The following is a 15,173-nucleotide window of genomic DNA, read 5'->3' on the forward strand; positions in this document are numbered from 1 at the left end:
TGTCACCCCACTGAGTCTATTTTCTCAACACTGTTCCGCTGGAACCTTGATTTCCCCAGATTCTCCCGCAGTCAACGAGTAGCTGCCAGTGTATTTTACTGGATATGTGATATGTATTCATCCTGCGATGGATTCAGATGCATCATCCCGTGTCGTGTCGGCTCCACCGGGTAAGAAGCGGATTCCGGTATGTTTCCCTCTCCCCATCTGTCTGAGCACATGCGACAATATAGCTGACAACGTGATCTAGAGAGCCTGTAGCGCTTGTCGAACATCAAAGGTATGTTCTCTTCGTCTATGGTATTCTGTGGCTCGTCGCTAATGTACCCAGGTCAAATGTGATGGGAAGAGGCCTTGCACCAGGTACCATTCGCCACCATTCATATCCATGCTAGGGAGATCGATGGTGCTGATTGTCTACAGGTGCAACAAACTGAAAAAGCGATGTGTCTTTTTCCACATTCCAAAGGACCCTGCGACGGAGTATGTACTCGCACCTGTTTTACGCTTACTCCCTGTATGACTGACGCCTCCGCAGGAGACTCGAAAATGTCGAAGCTGAGGTTCGTCATCTCAGAGAGCAAGTGGATGCTCTACGTGATCTTCTGCAGACATGTTCAAATCCGGACGCCCGAGTTCTCGTCACTGAGGGCCAGGCGCCTCATAGAGGGAATCTGCCTCCTAATGGACAAGGCCCAGAGTGCCATATGTCCCCTGCTTCTCAGATGATGCTTGGGTCCACCATTGTGCCTCAACTTCCAGAGGCCAATTATGCAGAGGCCCAGGCTGGCGACCAATCAGGGGTACATGGGCTGGCTGCCAGCCCTGGAGAAGTTTCTACCCATTCTCGCATGCAAACTATCATCACAGAAGCAGGCAGTGTGACAAAGAGGAAACGGTCTGGCTTCGAGATCCGCGACGAGCCGGTCGCGGATTTTATCTCAAAGGGCTTGATGACGCCAGACCATGCCATTTCTTGTTTCAACACGTGAGATCCCTTGCCAAAGTTCGTACTTTGACCCATCGTTTGCTAACCAAAGATGGTACAGATTCTTCCAAGGTTGCGTATGTGTTACACTACTTCTGTATCTTCATTCCGGCTTGCTAATACGTACGTTGCTATAAACAGGACAGGTATATCCCGGTATTCGACCCTGACTACGATACCTTCGATTCGGTGCGCTCGCGAAGCAGCATCCTACTCAACGCTATCTGCACGATAGGAAGCCGCATCGAACCCAGTAATTGCCAATCTTGCACTATGCCTGCCGAAGGCGCTCTGCTAACATATGTTAGGGTTCGGTCCTCAGATATCCGATATACTGCACGCGGAACTCAAGAAGTGGATTAATGTCATCATTCAAAACAAGAGGTTGAATTGCCTGGAGTCTGTCCAAGCATTGCTCGTTGTCGCCTGCTATTCTACGGAGCGCTCGTTGATCTTATCCTTCGCTACTCGAATGGCCTTAGATCTGGACCTGGACGAAGCTTTCGAGGAGCTGACCCAGCGTATGTCGATGAAAGAAGTTGAGGAGTTACATGGAACTTCTGGATCTACAGAGGAGGAACGCAGTTTATTGCGAAAGTCCAGAACCTGGTTCGGACTACTGGTCTTGGAGCATATGTAAGCCGCTCTTGGTCGATACTGGATGGATGGATTTGACAATCATCGTCTAGTTTTCGTGTAGATGGCGGCAAACCGCCGGGCATCCGATTGCTTGGGAACGCACGTCGGTGTCGAACATTGCTGAAACACCCTTCATCGACTGTTCTGGATTTGCGTCTGTTCTCTCAAGTTGAGGTAGGTCAACAGAAAGGCCACTTCACTGTGAAGAAACTGACCATCGTTACAGCTAAACGCCATTAGAGGTAGTCCCACAAATGTGACCTGTGTTCTGAACGATTCAGCTGATCTCCAGCAGCTACTATCAACGATACCTTGAGCGGCAAAGAGACTCTTATTCGCTCAGACATTGCTGGGTTCGTGCAAGAGGTCAAGGTTGAACTTGATCTCTGGTTCGAGTTCGTATCCCTCTCCTCTCAATCCTATGGCGTGATATACTGACTGGTATCAGTGACTGGTTGCGCATTATCGGTAAGCTCATTGAAGGTTACCGAGCTACCTAGCATGCTAATGGCTTACCGTCTACAGAAGACTCGATCCCCGCCGAAGCGGAAAAGCCGTTCCTCCTGCTCGCACTGCGCGTACAGAAATGTTGGGCCGAGATGATGCTTTACTGCAAGGCGCTGCGATCAATGGGCGTAGAGAATGTTGCGTGCGTTTTTCCGAGCTGCATTCCCACGCTCGTCAGCTAACATCCGACAGGGCAATGTCTCCCTCCGAGCGAAATATCCTAGTCATGGCCAAGGCAAGCGCCCGCAAGCACCTGCGCCTGATCAGCAGCGAGCCGGACTTCTATCTGGCGAAACTGAAATACGCTATGGACTTTGTCTGGGCCAAGTGTGCCTTCTGCTTCCTTCTCCTCCTCAAGCTCTCGCGTCTCCTGCCGGAACGGAAAGAAGAACACCAGGAGCTCCTCGAGCACGGGAATCGACTGCTCAGCGAACTGACCAAGAGCGTGGACGCCCAAGGTAACACGAACGGTAGTAGTAAGATCTACCTGCAGATTCTCAAGCTCAGCGTTGAGAAATACGGGAGGGCCGTGCAGGAGAGCGGGATGGACGTTGACCAGGCGGCCATGGTTCCGTTCTGGGAGCTGTTCGATGCGCAGGCGGATCTGCAGTCGTTTGTGCCCGAGCAGTTTGTCACGGAGTGGGATTTTCCTGGACTGAATCTTTTCTACTTCCCTACCGCGTGGCAGGACTTCTTTGGAGATTTTTCATTGGCGATCTAGTTGATAACTCTGGAAGAGGGTAAGCACTTGGGGGGGGGGATCGTTCTGAGTCTCATTATCGTTCGACCATGTACATATAAACAAAGGCCCAATATGAATAAAGTATGAACATCCTCTATCTGCCTCATGAAACTTTTCCTTCAATCTCATGTTGAAATGAACGAGATCTGGATATCTAACTGAAAGAAACAATGACAAAACACGACTAGACAGGCATGTCTAGCCCAATGCTCTCATGGTGAGCTCGACACTATAACAAGTCAGCACAAAAGTCATATCGACAACGTAAGCGGAACGTACACAGCAAAGGTACCCGCAGACACGGGCATAGCTCTCAGCAGAGTCGGCCCCAGGCCCTTCCAGAAGCCGCCAAAGCCCTCCGCGGCAAAAGTCTTCTTGAAACAATCGGTCATGCTCTTGAATTGCTGCTGCGCACCGAAGCCGTCGCACTGCATCTTACTCTTGACCACGTCGAAGGGGTAGCTGCTCAGCCACAGGACCTCACCGGCAAGACCGCCGTAGGTCGCGACTTTGATGCTGGAGATCTCCTCGCGCTTGATGTTGTTGCGCTTGGCGTCCTGGTTCATCAGGTACTCGAAGGTCAGAAACCAGGTACCGTAGGCCTGGGCTTCTCTGAAATACGTGACGTTCTGGCCCCTGTAGAGACCGCGCAGCACGCCTCCCTGAGCAACGAGTTTCCGGATGCAGTCGAGGGGTCCGCTGTACAAGCGGCCCTCGCCGTGAGGCTGCGTCTGCAGGCGGATACGGACGTGCTCAATGGGTCCCGAGAGGGCGGAGTTGGTGAGACCCGCGAAACTTCCGGCCAGGTAGTACTGGCCGTAGGAGAGGGTGGGATCGGCATACTTCTTCTTGTTGAGCTCCTCCAGCCGTCTTCTGGCTTCATGGAACGCACCGAATTGTACGCTGACCTGCAGGACATGAGTTCTTCTTGCCAGCAAATGTCAAGGAGTTGAATCTTACACAGGCACCGATACCAACGAGTGGGGTCAAAGTCCCCTTGTAGAAAGCCAAGGGACCCTCGTTCTTGAAGATTCTCGTGGCACAGTCAAGAGCGCTTTTGTACTCTGACGTCGTCTGTAACCGCACCTTGACAATATCTGATAAGTGTTAACCAAGGTTTGACTCTATCTGTGAGTCTCTGGTTCACCCACCAAAAGGCTGTCCTACAAGCCGTTAGTATCGCAAGCGCATACAGTTGACTAGAATCAAGGATCGATATCTACATACCAAGAAGCACCTGCGCAACGCCGCCCGCAGCACCAGCAGCCAAATCCTTGAGGGTGCGCAGAGCTCCTCCGCCCTTTTGCATGTCCTCAAAGGCCTCCGACTCCATCTTGGCGTAACAATTGACCCGAGTTGATCTGCGATAAGACTCTGCGGCAATTGGCGCGGGTTTATCTCCCACAAGATGGTTCGGCGCGAAGTAAGAGGATTTGACTCACTTTCCCGGAGGACCAGAGGAATCTCTCTCTTAAGGGATATAAAAGATCCTAGCACCTCTTATCGGGGCGGAATGGTGGGATCTCTCCACTGCAGCCATGTAATTCTTGTCTCCGATTCGGCGGATGCGCCGACGCACGTGACCTCGTGCGCGGGAAACCCCGTCTGGAAACGCGTATTTCATTTACCGGGTATGTAATCGTGTATCGTCTGGAAATTTGACCCCCGAGGAAAACGCTCCGACTATCATAGCAGTGCTGGAGAGAGAGAGAGGGTGTGATCTCTTCCATCGAATTATGCATAGGAGGCTAGTCGTGGAGGTAAGTGAACTCAACTGCAGTCCTCGATTTTGATTCTCATCTAGAAACATCACAGCTCTCTCGCCGTCACGGGCCCGAATGGTCGTGCCCAGCCAGGTCCAGGAAATCTGCTTCTGCTCCGATACCAGCCTATGTTCCCCGACGGAGCTTTCGTTCGTCCCTAGCGATCCTTGAATCGTCATCCGAGCCAGCGAATCCTAACGAAGATGGGTCGGTATCCCGTCCAGCATGGGGAGGTTCGAAAATTGGTGGTCGCTGGGGAGCTAAGCAGGCGCTCAAACCGGCCACATTGAGTCCGGCTGAACTAGCGCTTCGCGATTCATTAGTAGCAAGGGAGGAAGCCACCGCGAAGGAGAAGGAGGTGGAGAAAAAAAGACTGCAGAGGCCTGCGCTACAAGAAAAGACGGACGATTTGTTACGAGTGCTCGATGCTGCCGGAACGAGGCGATCCTCCGCTTCGTTACGGGAGCGCCAACCAGAGAAAAAAGTCGATGTGACTTCGGGCAGACCAAAGAAAAAGCTTATAGGGAAGGATTGGTATTGCCCACAATGCGAGTACCATTGTTTCGGGAGGAGCAGCACCTGTCCACGCTGTAATACCCCAAAGCCGAAAGTGGACAAGCCAGCCCGGGAGCCGCCTCGTCCGAAAAAACAAGAGCAGAACGCCATAAAGATTCGGAAGCTGGCCCACTCGTTGCGGTCGGAATATGAAACCCAAAACTCTGGACGCCGTCTACGGGAATCAAGCACAAAGGGCGGAGGTTTGAAAGACGTCGCGCTTGACGGCTACCTTGTGCAGACAGGACGTAAGACCGAACTTCCACCTGCATCGACTGAATCAAAGAGGCAGTCCATTGCAGAACAGCGACAGTTGAATGCTAGGGATGAGGTTTCAGGAACCCGCGGTGCCGACCGCCAAGCTTCTGGAGCAGTTCGCAAATCATCCAAACCGGAGGCAGACCCATGGACATGGGACCAGTCAGCCCTGGAGAAACTTCAACAAACATATGAAGCAGAGGCTCAGAGCGGGCAAAAGCCCAAGCGGTGGGAAGGTCGCAAGGAACGAGGAGATATTGACGACGAAGAATTTGACCCAGAAGACGACCGCCGCCGTCGCCGCCAGGAACGTAAGCGCCAGAAGAAAGAGAAGGCCCGGCAGAAGGAGCTCGAGGCGGCGGCTCCCAGTCCTCTCTACCTTCCGGAATTCATCAGCGTCAGCAACCTCGCTGATGTCATTGGTGTGCGGCCGGCTCAATTCATTCGGAGAATGGAAGAAATGGGATTTGAAGATGTCTCGTACAGCCACATTCTTGACGCTGAAACCGCAGGCTTGATCGCGAGCGAGTACAACTTCGAACCTATATTCGAGGCTGATGATCAGGACCTGGTTGCTGCTCCCGAGCCAGAAGACAAATCCGCATTGCCGCCTAGGCCACCGGTAGTGACGATTATGGGTCACGTCGATCACGGCAAGACCACCATTCTGGACTGGCTCCGAAAGTCGTCTGTGGCCGCATCGGAGCACGGGGGTATTACACAGCACATCGGTGCATTCTCCGTAGCTATGCCTTCGGGCAAGACTATCACCTTCTTGGACACACCTGGCCACGCAGCGTTCTTGGATATGCGTCGTCGCGGTGCCAACGTAACTGACATTGTCGTGCTGGTGGTTGCTGCGGACGACAGTGTCAAACCACAGACTATTGAGGCCATCAAGCACGCCACCGAATCCAACGTTCCCATCATTGTCGCTGTCAGCAAAATCGACAAAGAAGGTATCAACCCAGAGAAGGTCAAGCAAGACCTCTCTGTACATGGTGTCCATGTGGAAGACTACGGGGGCGATGTCCAGGCTATCGGTGTGAGCGGAAAAACCGGCCAGGGCATGTTGGAACTCGAGGAGGCTATCGTCGCCCTCTCGGAGGTTCTTGACCATCGAGCCGACAAAGCTGGTGCGGTGGAAGGCTGGGTGATTGAAGCTACAACGAAGAGCTACGGACGTGTTGCGACGGCTCTCATCAGACGTGGTACCCTGCGACCGGGAGATATCATCGTCGCTGGTACAACGTGGGCTCGTGTTCGCACGCTTCGCAATGAAGCAGGTGTCGCCGTCTCCGAAGCTTCTCCCGGCATGCCGGTGGAAATTGATGGTTGGAGGGAGCAGCCCACTGCCGGTACCGAGATTCTCCAGGCGGAGGACGAGCAGCATGCCAAGGACGTCGTGGAGTATCGCCAGGAGAAGTCGGAAACTCAAAGATTGAGTGAGGACACATCGGCCATCAACGAAGCACGTCGAGAACAGCAAGAAAAGCGACGGCAAGAGGAGGACGAGGGAGCGGAAGCTCTTGCTGACCAGGATGCATCCGGACCCAAACCGGTGCATTTCATCATCAAGGCCGATGTTGGCGGTTCTGCCGAGGCGGTGCTCAATTCTGTGACGGCCATTGGCAACAACGAAGTCTATGCCAATGTGCTTCGCTCCGAAGTAGGGCCCATCAGTGAGTTTGACATTGAGCATGCAGCCACAGCAAGCGGCAACATCATCTCTTTCAATATGCCGATCGACCCTGCCATGTCCCGGATGGCGGAACTGCGGGGGGTCAGAATCATGAATCACAATATCATCTACAAGCTCATGGATGAAGTCAAGGCGACGCTCAGTGAGCACCTGGCGCCATCGGTCACACAGCGTGTCACGGGTGAAGCAGAAGTTGGTCAGATCTTCGAGATCACCTTGAAGGGAAGAGAGAAGGTTGCTATTGCGGGATGCAAAGTCCGTAATGGTGTGATCCACCGGGCCAGGAAGGTTCGAGTGTTGAGGGGACAGGACACGATCTATGACGGTATGCTTTATTCTTTTGGGGACTTCACACTTAAGGCATCGATAACTGACTGAATGTATAGGCACGATTGCGTCGCTGAAGAACGTCAAGAAGGACGTGACAGAAATGCGCAAAGACACGGAATGTGGTATCGGCTTCGAAGGCTGGACCGACTTTGCTGTGGGTGATCACATCCAGTGCTACGAAGAGATCTATGAGAAGAGATACCTCTAAGCTCTTCTCTATCTCAATTACCGAGACGACCTGCTCTTCTGTAACCTCCTCTGGCAGGTCACTGTATTCTTACCTGGTTGAATTCCTTCTCTTCTCTTGTGCAAATTGACATGATAGATATACACAGGTTTGGGAAAAGTCGCATATGCCTGGAGATTTGCATCTCATGTACAATAGGATATCATTATCTACATAGACTATTCATGACCAGACTACGTCTCTAGAATCTAATTTCAAGGAAGCATTGCATGATCCCAAACTCCAGCTAGACGCATCGCATTCATCTCGCCTTCCACCTCACCCTTCCCACCCACTTCGCCCAATCCTGTACGTCCTCCCTCTCCATTATCCTCTCGATGGTATAGTACTCCCTCGCCAGCTCCTCGTTACTCGCCATCCGATGCACGAAACTATGGCACGCCCGACACAGCCACGCCACACTATTCAGCATCCACTCCTCATGCCACCCCTTCTTGAGCACCTTTGCATGCACGCCGCGTGGAATCAGATGGTGGTACGAGAGGGGGATCCAGTCGCGCTCGCAGATCTCGCAGGCGTCGGTGCGCGTCGTCGCCCATACCGGCGGCGCGGCGGTCACGCTGGCCACATACTCGCTCAGCACTGGGGCGAAAAAGTCCGGGACGTCGGACGGGTCGGGGACGAGGCCGTAGACGGAGAGGGAGTCGGAGACGGCGACGGGGACGGTAGCTGTTATAGACTCGAGGAGGGAGCGGGGGAGCGGGGAGGGGGTGTATTTGTCTGCGAGGACGGGGTCGTGCTGGATGGTTGAGTAGGAGAGGGTTTGAAGGTCTGTTGGTAGTGAGGGGAAGGTTTCTGATGCGAGGAACTGTAGTCTCTGTTCAGTATGCCTCTATACCCTCGTGATCCTGTAAGGCGGGGTTCGTACATCGATGAACTCGGCCAGCTCTTCTGGATTCACCCGAGATGGTAGAGACGAGGAACCGGAATCCGTGGTATCGGTATCAGCTGCATCAGTAGCGAGTTTCCTAGTGCCGCGTTTGGATTTCTGCGCCTTTCGCTTCGATGTCCGGTTGGGTCTGCCATTATCGGATCTTTGCACGATTGCGCTGGAGAGACATTCCCGAAAGACCTCATAGTTGCTCCCCTCGCTGGTTCCACGCGAGGTCATCGAGTCGCACAGACTGATGCTGAGTCGACGGGCGTAGATGTGTCGTAGTTCTGGCAGTGCGCGATGGCTGTCCGGATTTGAAGGTGGTGGAAACACGAACCATCACCGCCCTGCTTATCGAGAATTGACATCATCGCTGGTGGTGTTGCCTATGATGTTTGAGGCGGTCATCTTAAAGGAGCTTTAAGCAGGTACATCTCTGCTGCTGATCTCTGACTATCATTCGATTCGTGTACTGTAGACTGACTTATATGATCCCTGAATTTTCCTGGAACAATGCTATAGAAATTGTGATAGCTCTCGATATCTATGGCAATGTCTTCCCCGAACACCATCGGCAACTAGCTGGAGCTATATTCCACGAAACCAGAGCACAGAGAATTGCGAAAAGCTGAAGAGCACTTGAATATACCTGGAGACTAAGCAGCATGGGTAGCTCTCTCGAGTATAGCCGGTATTTACATCGAGCTACCCGAGAAATGGCAGCGGTCCCGAATATGAAGGTGGTCGCCGGCACCCATTCTAAGATTTCCAACACGATTTTGCGCTCAAAAGACATTGCAATTTCACGCAGACGTATCCCGGATATTATCTCTATTCGATGACAATTGGGCAATTCAAGCCCTCACTGGCGGTCTACTATCTCTTGGCGGACAGGGTTGAAAGTCTAATGCATGGAAAGGCGTATGTTTGGTCAACGGAAATGCTTTTGATGTCACAGGAGCTCTGAGCGTAGGAACGGTCTTTGTAGACCTCGAGAACTGCAGTTGGAGAGACAGAGCAGAGCTGGAAATTAGAGCCAACGGCCGTAGTGAGCAACATTGACCAAGTCGTAGACTTTGTCAGCAGCCATTATAGGATCTACAGCGAGATATCATGAACCTGCTCTACTTATGCAGCAATGTGCAGGCGAATTTGTCCTTTGGTCCACTCCATTTCGTATGGCTCCAGAGGCCAGTCCAGCAATACCGAAAAGTGATGTACGCTGTCAATATTTCCAAACGCTCCACAAAAGTAAGAAGAATTTGGGGTAAGTCAGCAATCGTTCATCTGACCTCCTATTTCCCCTCCAGGATCCATTGAGAAATGTGGATATCAGAGTGAATAAGGAGGATGATCAGTTTAGTATGAAAGAGAAAAGAAGAAAAAAGATTGAGTCGCGGGAAGAAATTTCTGGTTTTATAGTGTTGATACTACTGCTTATCGATAAGGACGGCTCTCTTGGCATGTTTGAACGAGGCCGCCTGAAGATCATCACATCCCTCTTTCAACTATGATCACAACGAGATTGACATACTAGGGTGTTACTGTAGCTTTGCCTTGGCTAGAACTGAAATGAACAGGCTGTGGGATCCTAGCAAAGCTGCTTGGTTATATCCTTTGCGTGTACGTTTATCCTATTAATCTCGTTGCCTGTATATTCGCTGACCGCTTCATGAATGTCACAGGGGATTTACTACTTTGCGTCGCACCGATTTCTTTGGCCGCTGTTTCGGGCGCGTTTGATACCTATCGTCCTGCTTTCTACATTTATCTACTTCATCCTCTTTCTTTTCACATATCTGCCACAAGTTGCCTTTCTCGCGATCTTCCAAGGCGCCGGTGCTTGGGTCAATGGTGCATTTCTCGTTCTTGGAGAAGGAGCGGCCATCGTAGCGCTACTGTTTGAGGCATTTTTTGTCGACGAGACGTTGGTGGACATCTTTGATGCTGTTCTTGTCAACGAGGGCCATGGCGAGCTCGTCACCGCTTGTAGGGTCCTGTATCCCCAGGGCGACGACGTTGTCAAGCGGCTGGGTAAACCGACCCACAGCGCGGTGTATTCGCCATTTTCTCTGCGGCAGATCATCGAGTTTATAGTCTTGCTGCCCTTGAACTTCATCCCCGTCGCAGGCACGCCAATGTTCTTGTTGTTGACCGGTTATCGCGCGGGGCCATTTCATCATTGGCGGTATTTCCAAATGCTAGATCTGTCGAAGAAACAAAGGAAGGAAAGGATCCGTCATCGGCAGCTTCAATACACTACGTATGTACCTCGTCTTGCGCATTGATCTATTCGGCCAATCATTTCTGATTTGTGGACACAGATTCGGAACAGTTGCTCTGCTTCTACAGCTGATTCCTGCCTTCTCGATGTTCTTCCTCATGTCAACTGCGGCTGGGTCTGCCCTCTGGGTAAGAGACATTGAGAACAGACGTGATGCTTTACGAGGACGACATGACGGCATGACTAACGAGTATCATGATGATGACAATATAATCTAAACCCCTCGCCTGTTTGGCCTTATACCACTGGTTTAGCCGAGTTTAAAACACGATATGCCGTTAGTGACTGCATTAATGAGGAGTTCCTTCTTAAATCGGACATCCATGGACGGTCCTGTGACTGTGATAGTTCTTTGTTCTGGCGAAGTCTGGTCGAATCATAAATTTTTGATATGAATCCGAGGTTTCAAATCCTCGTCCCCAGCTTTCTTCGGAGGTTCAGGCCTGACGATGTCGTCTTGTTTTCTCAGTAGTCTAATTGAAAGTTTATTTGGACTTGACCACACGAAAGGAGATACGCCTCACGTGACATGCACTGAGGTGAAACGGTAACATTCACGAAGTCTCCAGACCAGCGGCTCGACGTTTGATAGGTAGACTTTGAATGTCTTCGCTCCTTTACAAGTACTTGCAAGCATTACTCGGCAAGTCTTGACCCGAGATCCAGAACAGTCAGTATCTAGTCTGTTTGCACTGCTGAAGTGCCTCAGTGTACAATAATACCGATATCGCCGCCACGTTCGGGTAGCTGTTTCATCACCTCCCCGAGTCTCGGACTGCTCTGTTGAACCAACTTCGAACTTTAGAAGGCAAAACCATGCTATCGCTTCTACGAGTGGATGGTTCTTGTCTTCATCTTTGATTATTCGTTCTCACTGTGCTATCTTTCAACCTCGTCCGACAGTGACTCGCGTGGTGGGGTAGCTTTGTATTCGTCTTTCGGGTTCCGCGGGCACTAGATATAGGGGGATCTCCAGGCCATACCTTGAACGTCGTCATTGTCATTCGACAATTGTCGGTTCCCCGGATCATTGATCCATTAGGAGCATCATCTCTCTTGTGGAGAAAGGATTCCGGAGATCTGTTGGCCTCATAAGCGGCTTTTATCAGGATTGAGTGCCTGAATCCCCGATGATTCCGGCCTGAGGCATGGAAATGGTAAGGAAATCACTCGGATGTGCCAATGGACAACAAAACCAGACTGCGAAAAGCATGTGATGCTTGTAGTATACGCAAGGTCAAGGAAAGTACCTCTCTTGCCGAGATCAGATCTTTATAGATCTGATCTTAATTAGGACCGCCAGGCTAATCTTATCGGCTAAAGTGTGATACAAGTGGACCACCCTGTCGGTCATGTGCAAGCCTAGACATCCCCTGTACCTATGACAGGCCAAGCAGACGTCGTGGCCCTCCGAATCGTCATGCAGAGGCGCTGAAGAGACAGACACTAGGAGCTTCACCTAGTGCTCCTACTACTGCAATCTCTCCCAGTCCGTCAGATTTTTCTCCGACGCTTCCACCAATATCCACAGTTAACCAGAGTCTCGCATCCACTTCAATTCCATCTTCGGTAGAATCCATCTGCCCTTTGCCCACAGCGTGGCTGTTGGTCGATGATTTCTTCACGTATATTCATCCATTGGTCCCCATCCCTCATGAGCCCTCATTCCGCGTCGCCTTTGAGCGACGGGAGGACACCACCAATCCGACATTCCTGGCCCTCCTGGCCTCGATGATCGGGAGCCTGGTGGCATCCTTCCCGAGGAGACCAAAGCTTCATCTCAAGACCGAGGCAGAGAAAGCGGCCTTTCCCCACTCCCTTGCCTTGGTCAAGCGCTGTCATGATGTTGCTGTGCAAGCTCGAGGTGTCGGGTACCTCGATCGGAGCGCCACAGTCTATGACGCTGCCATCAGCTACTTCCTGGGTCTCTGCTCGGCATATGTCTACAACATCCGGCGATGTCGGGTCTACCTTGCCGAGTGCCGCACGATGTTGCATGTGTACGATCTCTGCCGCCAGTCGACCGTGCAGTCGTCCTTGGGGCCAACAAGCCCGATCTCTTCTTCGTCGGGCATATCACATGATCGGCTCAGTGGCCCAGCTGAGCGCCCAGTGGACCTGATCGAGCAGGAGCTCGCGCGGCGACTGTTCTATGTGACGCTAGCCGGCTACCGATCAATACAGCAGTTAGGCTCCACTGACACCCCGATCTATCTTCCGCCAGAGACGCCGACCGACCGCTACCCACCATTACCCCTTGAAGTGGACGACGAGTTTATTTTCAGAACGCATGTCGAACCTCAGCCAGCCAACCGTGTTTCGCAGCTGGTGGGTTTCAACGCCAACGTCCGGGTCTATAACTCGTACAACTCCCTGTCCGCTTGGGAGGTTGCGTTCGGCAGCGGGCAAATCGTTGACTGGGAGCGGCAACGGTCTCTGCTATTCGAATGTTTGCAGAATTCCAAAGCGGCTTTGGCCAACGTGCCACCGGAGCTATCACTCCACCCTCACCGGAACAATCCCGTGGATGCGGCTGAGGACCTCTGGATGCGCGAGCGTCGCCATATCCAGTACGAGATCCAGAAGGCCAATATCTACGTGAGCCAACTGGCCACCAGATCCTACTTGGCCGAGAAGTACTGGAGTCTCTACGCCACTTGGAAGATGTATCACCGACCCTCCGAGGAGGGAGGACCCGGAACTCCAGTTAAAGTGGAGGGCAATGCGCACAAGGGGATCGACGATGCCGCTCAGAGCGACTACATTGGAATGGCCATGGCAGAAGAACGCCGTCTCGTCGTTCGAGATCTGTTTGTCTTGCTACGGTCGGTCAACGAGGTCAATATGGAACCCAACGGTGCCAGCTTTGTATGTATCTGCTCTTTCTTTTTCCCCCTTTGTTGAAAGCTACCTAACCGTCCGTCAGACCGGTAAAGTCCGCCAAGTCGCGTCAACCTTGCTTAACCTCCCCCACTCACGGGCCGAGACGACCACCTTTACACCCTCCACGCCAGGCCCCAACCCCATCACCCTTGCCGAGGCAGAATCCTATCTACACGCCTTCATCGACACCCTCATCCGACTGGAGGGACTCGCGGCGCCCACACCGGGAACGGCCGGGACAAGCCCCCACTCAAACGGACGTAGAATGAGTTATTTGAGCGACCGGGACCGAGACGAGGAGGAGCTGCGCCAGTGGGCGAGTCTGAAGGATTACCAGGCGAAATTCAGCGCGTTTAGTGACCTTTGACTATCGCATCCTTATCGGTTAATGTAGACTAGGGTTGTTCGGGTGTTCAGGGCGAATATAATGTGTATAACGGGATACAAACGAATTATTGAAATGGCCAAATTCGGTGACTACATCTAGGAGATTATAATTATAATTTATGGTACAGTGTACAGTGCATCTGCCTCTAAACTCAAGGTTCTTAACACATCTAGCACATTGCCAAAGCCAACAGAATTAACTAGCTAATTTCCCCGCAAAGTGACAGTCTCCTTCTCTGTCACTGTCTGAGTTACAGTCTCTCTCTCCGTTTTAGTCACGGTCTCGGTCTCGGTCTTGGTGGTGGTCACAGTCATCACCCCCGGCGTAACAGGCACAATGGACAACTGGGCATCCCCCGGATCTCTGAACGGGGCAGTAGCTGCAGCCGTAACCGTTGGCGCGACCGTAAGTGTGGTCTTCGAGCCCAATCCCTGCTCCGTCTCCGCAGCACTAGCAGCTGAAGCTGGCGCTTCAGCCGTAGGAGCGCTGGAAGCAAACACGACCACGCTCTTGGTTATGGTTGCTGTCGCGTGGATTGTGGTCATCTCGTCTCCTTCGGTAGGGCTAGTTCTTGCGCCGGATGCAGGGGTGCTTGTTGGATCTGCGTTTGCGTTTGCGTTTGCGACTGGGTCTGGCTGCGTTGTTGTTGTTGTCGTGGGGGTCGATTCTGCGCCCGGTGTAACCAGGACAATTACCGGTGTGAGGACGGATGTGGCGTAACTGTCGGCGCTGGCGGTAGTACTAGCGATCTGGAGCTGACTGCTTGTGATTTCTCCGATGAATGGAGATGGGGCTGGTGTTGCAGAGTTGAAGGTTGAAGGTGTGCTTGAACTTTCGGCTGTACTTGTGCTTTGTGTGGTGGTGGGTGTGGAGTGTGCACTGGAGGTGCTATGGATCTGCCCTGCTGCCTCTGTGGGTGTAGTGTCTGGTAGAGAGGATGCAGATGCTGTTGAAGAGGAAGAAGAGGTGGTTGTATCTGTCTCGGGTCGCGGTCCTACCACGCTAGCAGTCCC

The 15,173-nt window shown here is 52.3% G+C and overlaps 5 protein-coding genes across 5 annotated transcripts; 3 read left to right on the forward strand and 2 right to left on the reverse strand.

The window, feature by feature from the left end:
* Positions 1-127: 127 nt before the first annotated feature.
* On the forward strand, positions 128-2,855 carry Asppvi_003105 (putative C6 transcription factor; the record flags this gene model as incomplete). Its single annotated transcript, XM_043299077.1, has 13 exons — positions 128-187; positions 251-280; positions 332-363; positions 424-483; positions 539-988; positions 1,135-1,241; positions 1,297-1,624; positions 1,678-1,801; positions 1,854-1,869; positions 1,923-2,022; positions 2,076-2,095; positions 2,153-2,276; positions 2,327-2,855. 13 exons carry the CDS (start codon positions 128-130, stop codon positions 2,853-2,855), a joined length of 1,980 nt encoding a protein of 659 aa, XP_043155012.1.
* A 219-nt stretch (positions 2,856-3,074) lies between these two features.
* On the reverse strand, positions 3,075-4,209 carry Asppvi_003106 (putative mitochondrial carrier protein (Ymc1); the record flags this gene model as incomplete). The annotated part of the gene is made up of 4 exons (XM_043299078.1): positions 3,075-3,105; positions 3,156-3,784; positions 3,837-3,973; positions 4,104-4,209. 4 exons carry the CDS (start codon positions 4,207-4,209, stop codon positions 3,075-3,077), a joined length of 903 nt encoding a protein of 300 aa, XP_043155013.1.
* Positions 4,210-4,389: 180 nt separating this feature from the next.
* Asppvi_003107 (translation initiation factor 2) lies at positions 4,390-7,692 on the forward strand (the record flags this gene model as incomplete). Its single annotated transcript, XM_043299079.1, has 4 exons — positions 4,390-4,507; positions 4,569-4,636; positions 4,692-7,479; positions 7,541-7,692. 4 exons carry the CDS (start codon positions 4,390-4,392, stop codon positions 7,690-7,692), a joined length of 3,126 nt encoding a protein of 1,041 aa, XP_043155014.1.
* Positions 7,693-7,972: 280 nt separating this feature from the next.
* Positions 7,973-8,973, reverse strand: Asppvi_003108 (HNH endonuclease; the record flags this gene model as incomplete). Its single annotated transcript, XM_043299080.1, has 3 exons — positions 7,973-8,539; positions 8,600-8,892; positions 8,943-8,973. The coding sequence occupies 3 exons, from the start codon at positions 8,971-8,973 to the stop codon at positions 7,973-7,975; spliced, it is 891 nt and encodes a 296-aa protein (XP_043155015.1).
* A 1,204-nt stretch (positions 8,974-10,177) lies between these two features.
* On the forward strand, positions 10,178-14,139 carry Asppvi_003109 (uncharacterized protein; the record flags this gene model as incomplete). The annotated part of the gene is made up of 5 exons (XM_043299081.1): positions 10,178-10,228; positions 10,291-10,868; positions 10,930-11,017; positions 12,333-13,757; positions 13,816-14,139. 5 exons carry the CDS (start codon positions 10,178-10,180, stop codon positions 14,137-14,139), a joined length of 2,466 nt encoding a protein of 821 aa, XP_043155016.1.
* Between the last annotated feature and the right edge of the window lie 1,034 nt (positions 14,140-15,173).

The sequence above is a fragment of the Aspergillus pseudoviridinutans genome (genome assembly GCF_018340605.1).
Source record: "Aspergillus pseudoviridinutans IFM 55266 DNA, scaffold_2, whole genome shotgun sequence".
NCBI classification, from domain to species: domain Eukaryota; kingdom Fungi; phylum Ascomycota; class Eurotiomycetes; order Eurotiales; family Aspergillaceae; genus Aspergillus; species Aspergillus pseudoviridinutans.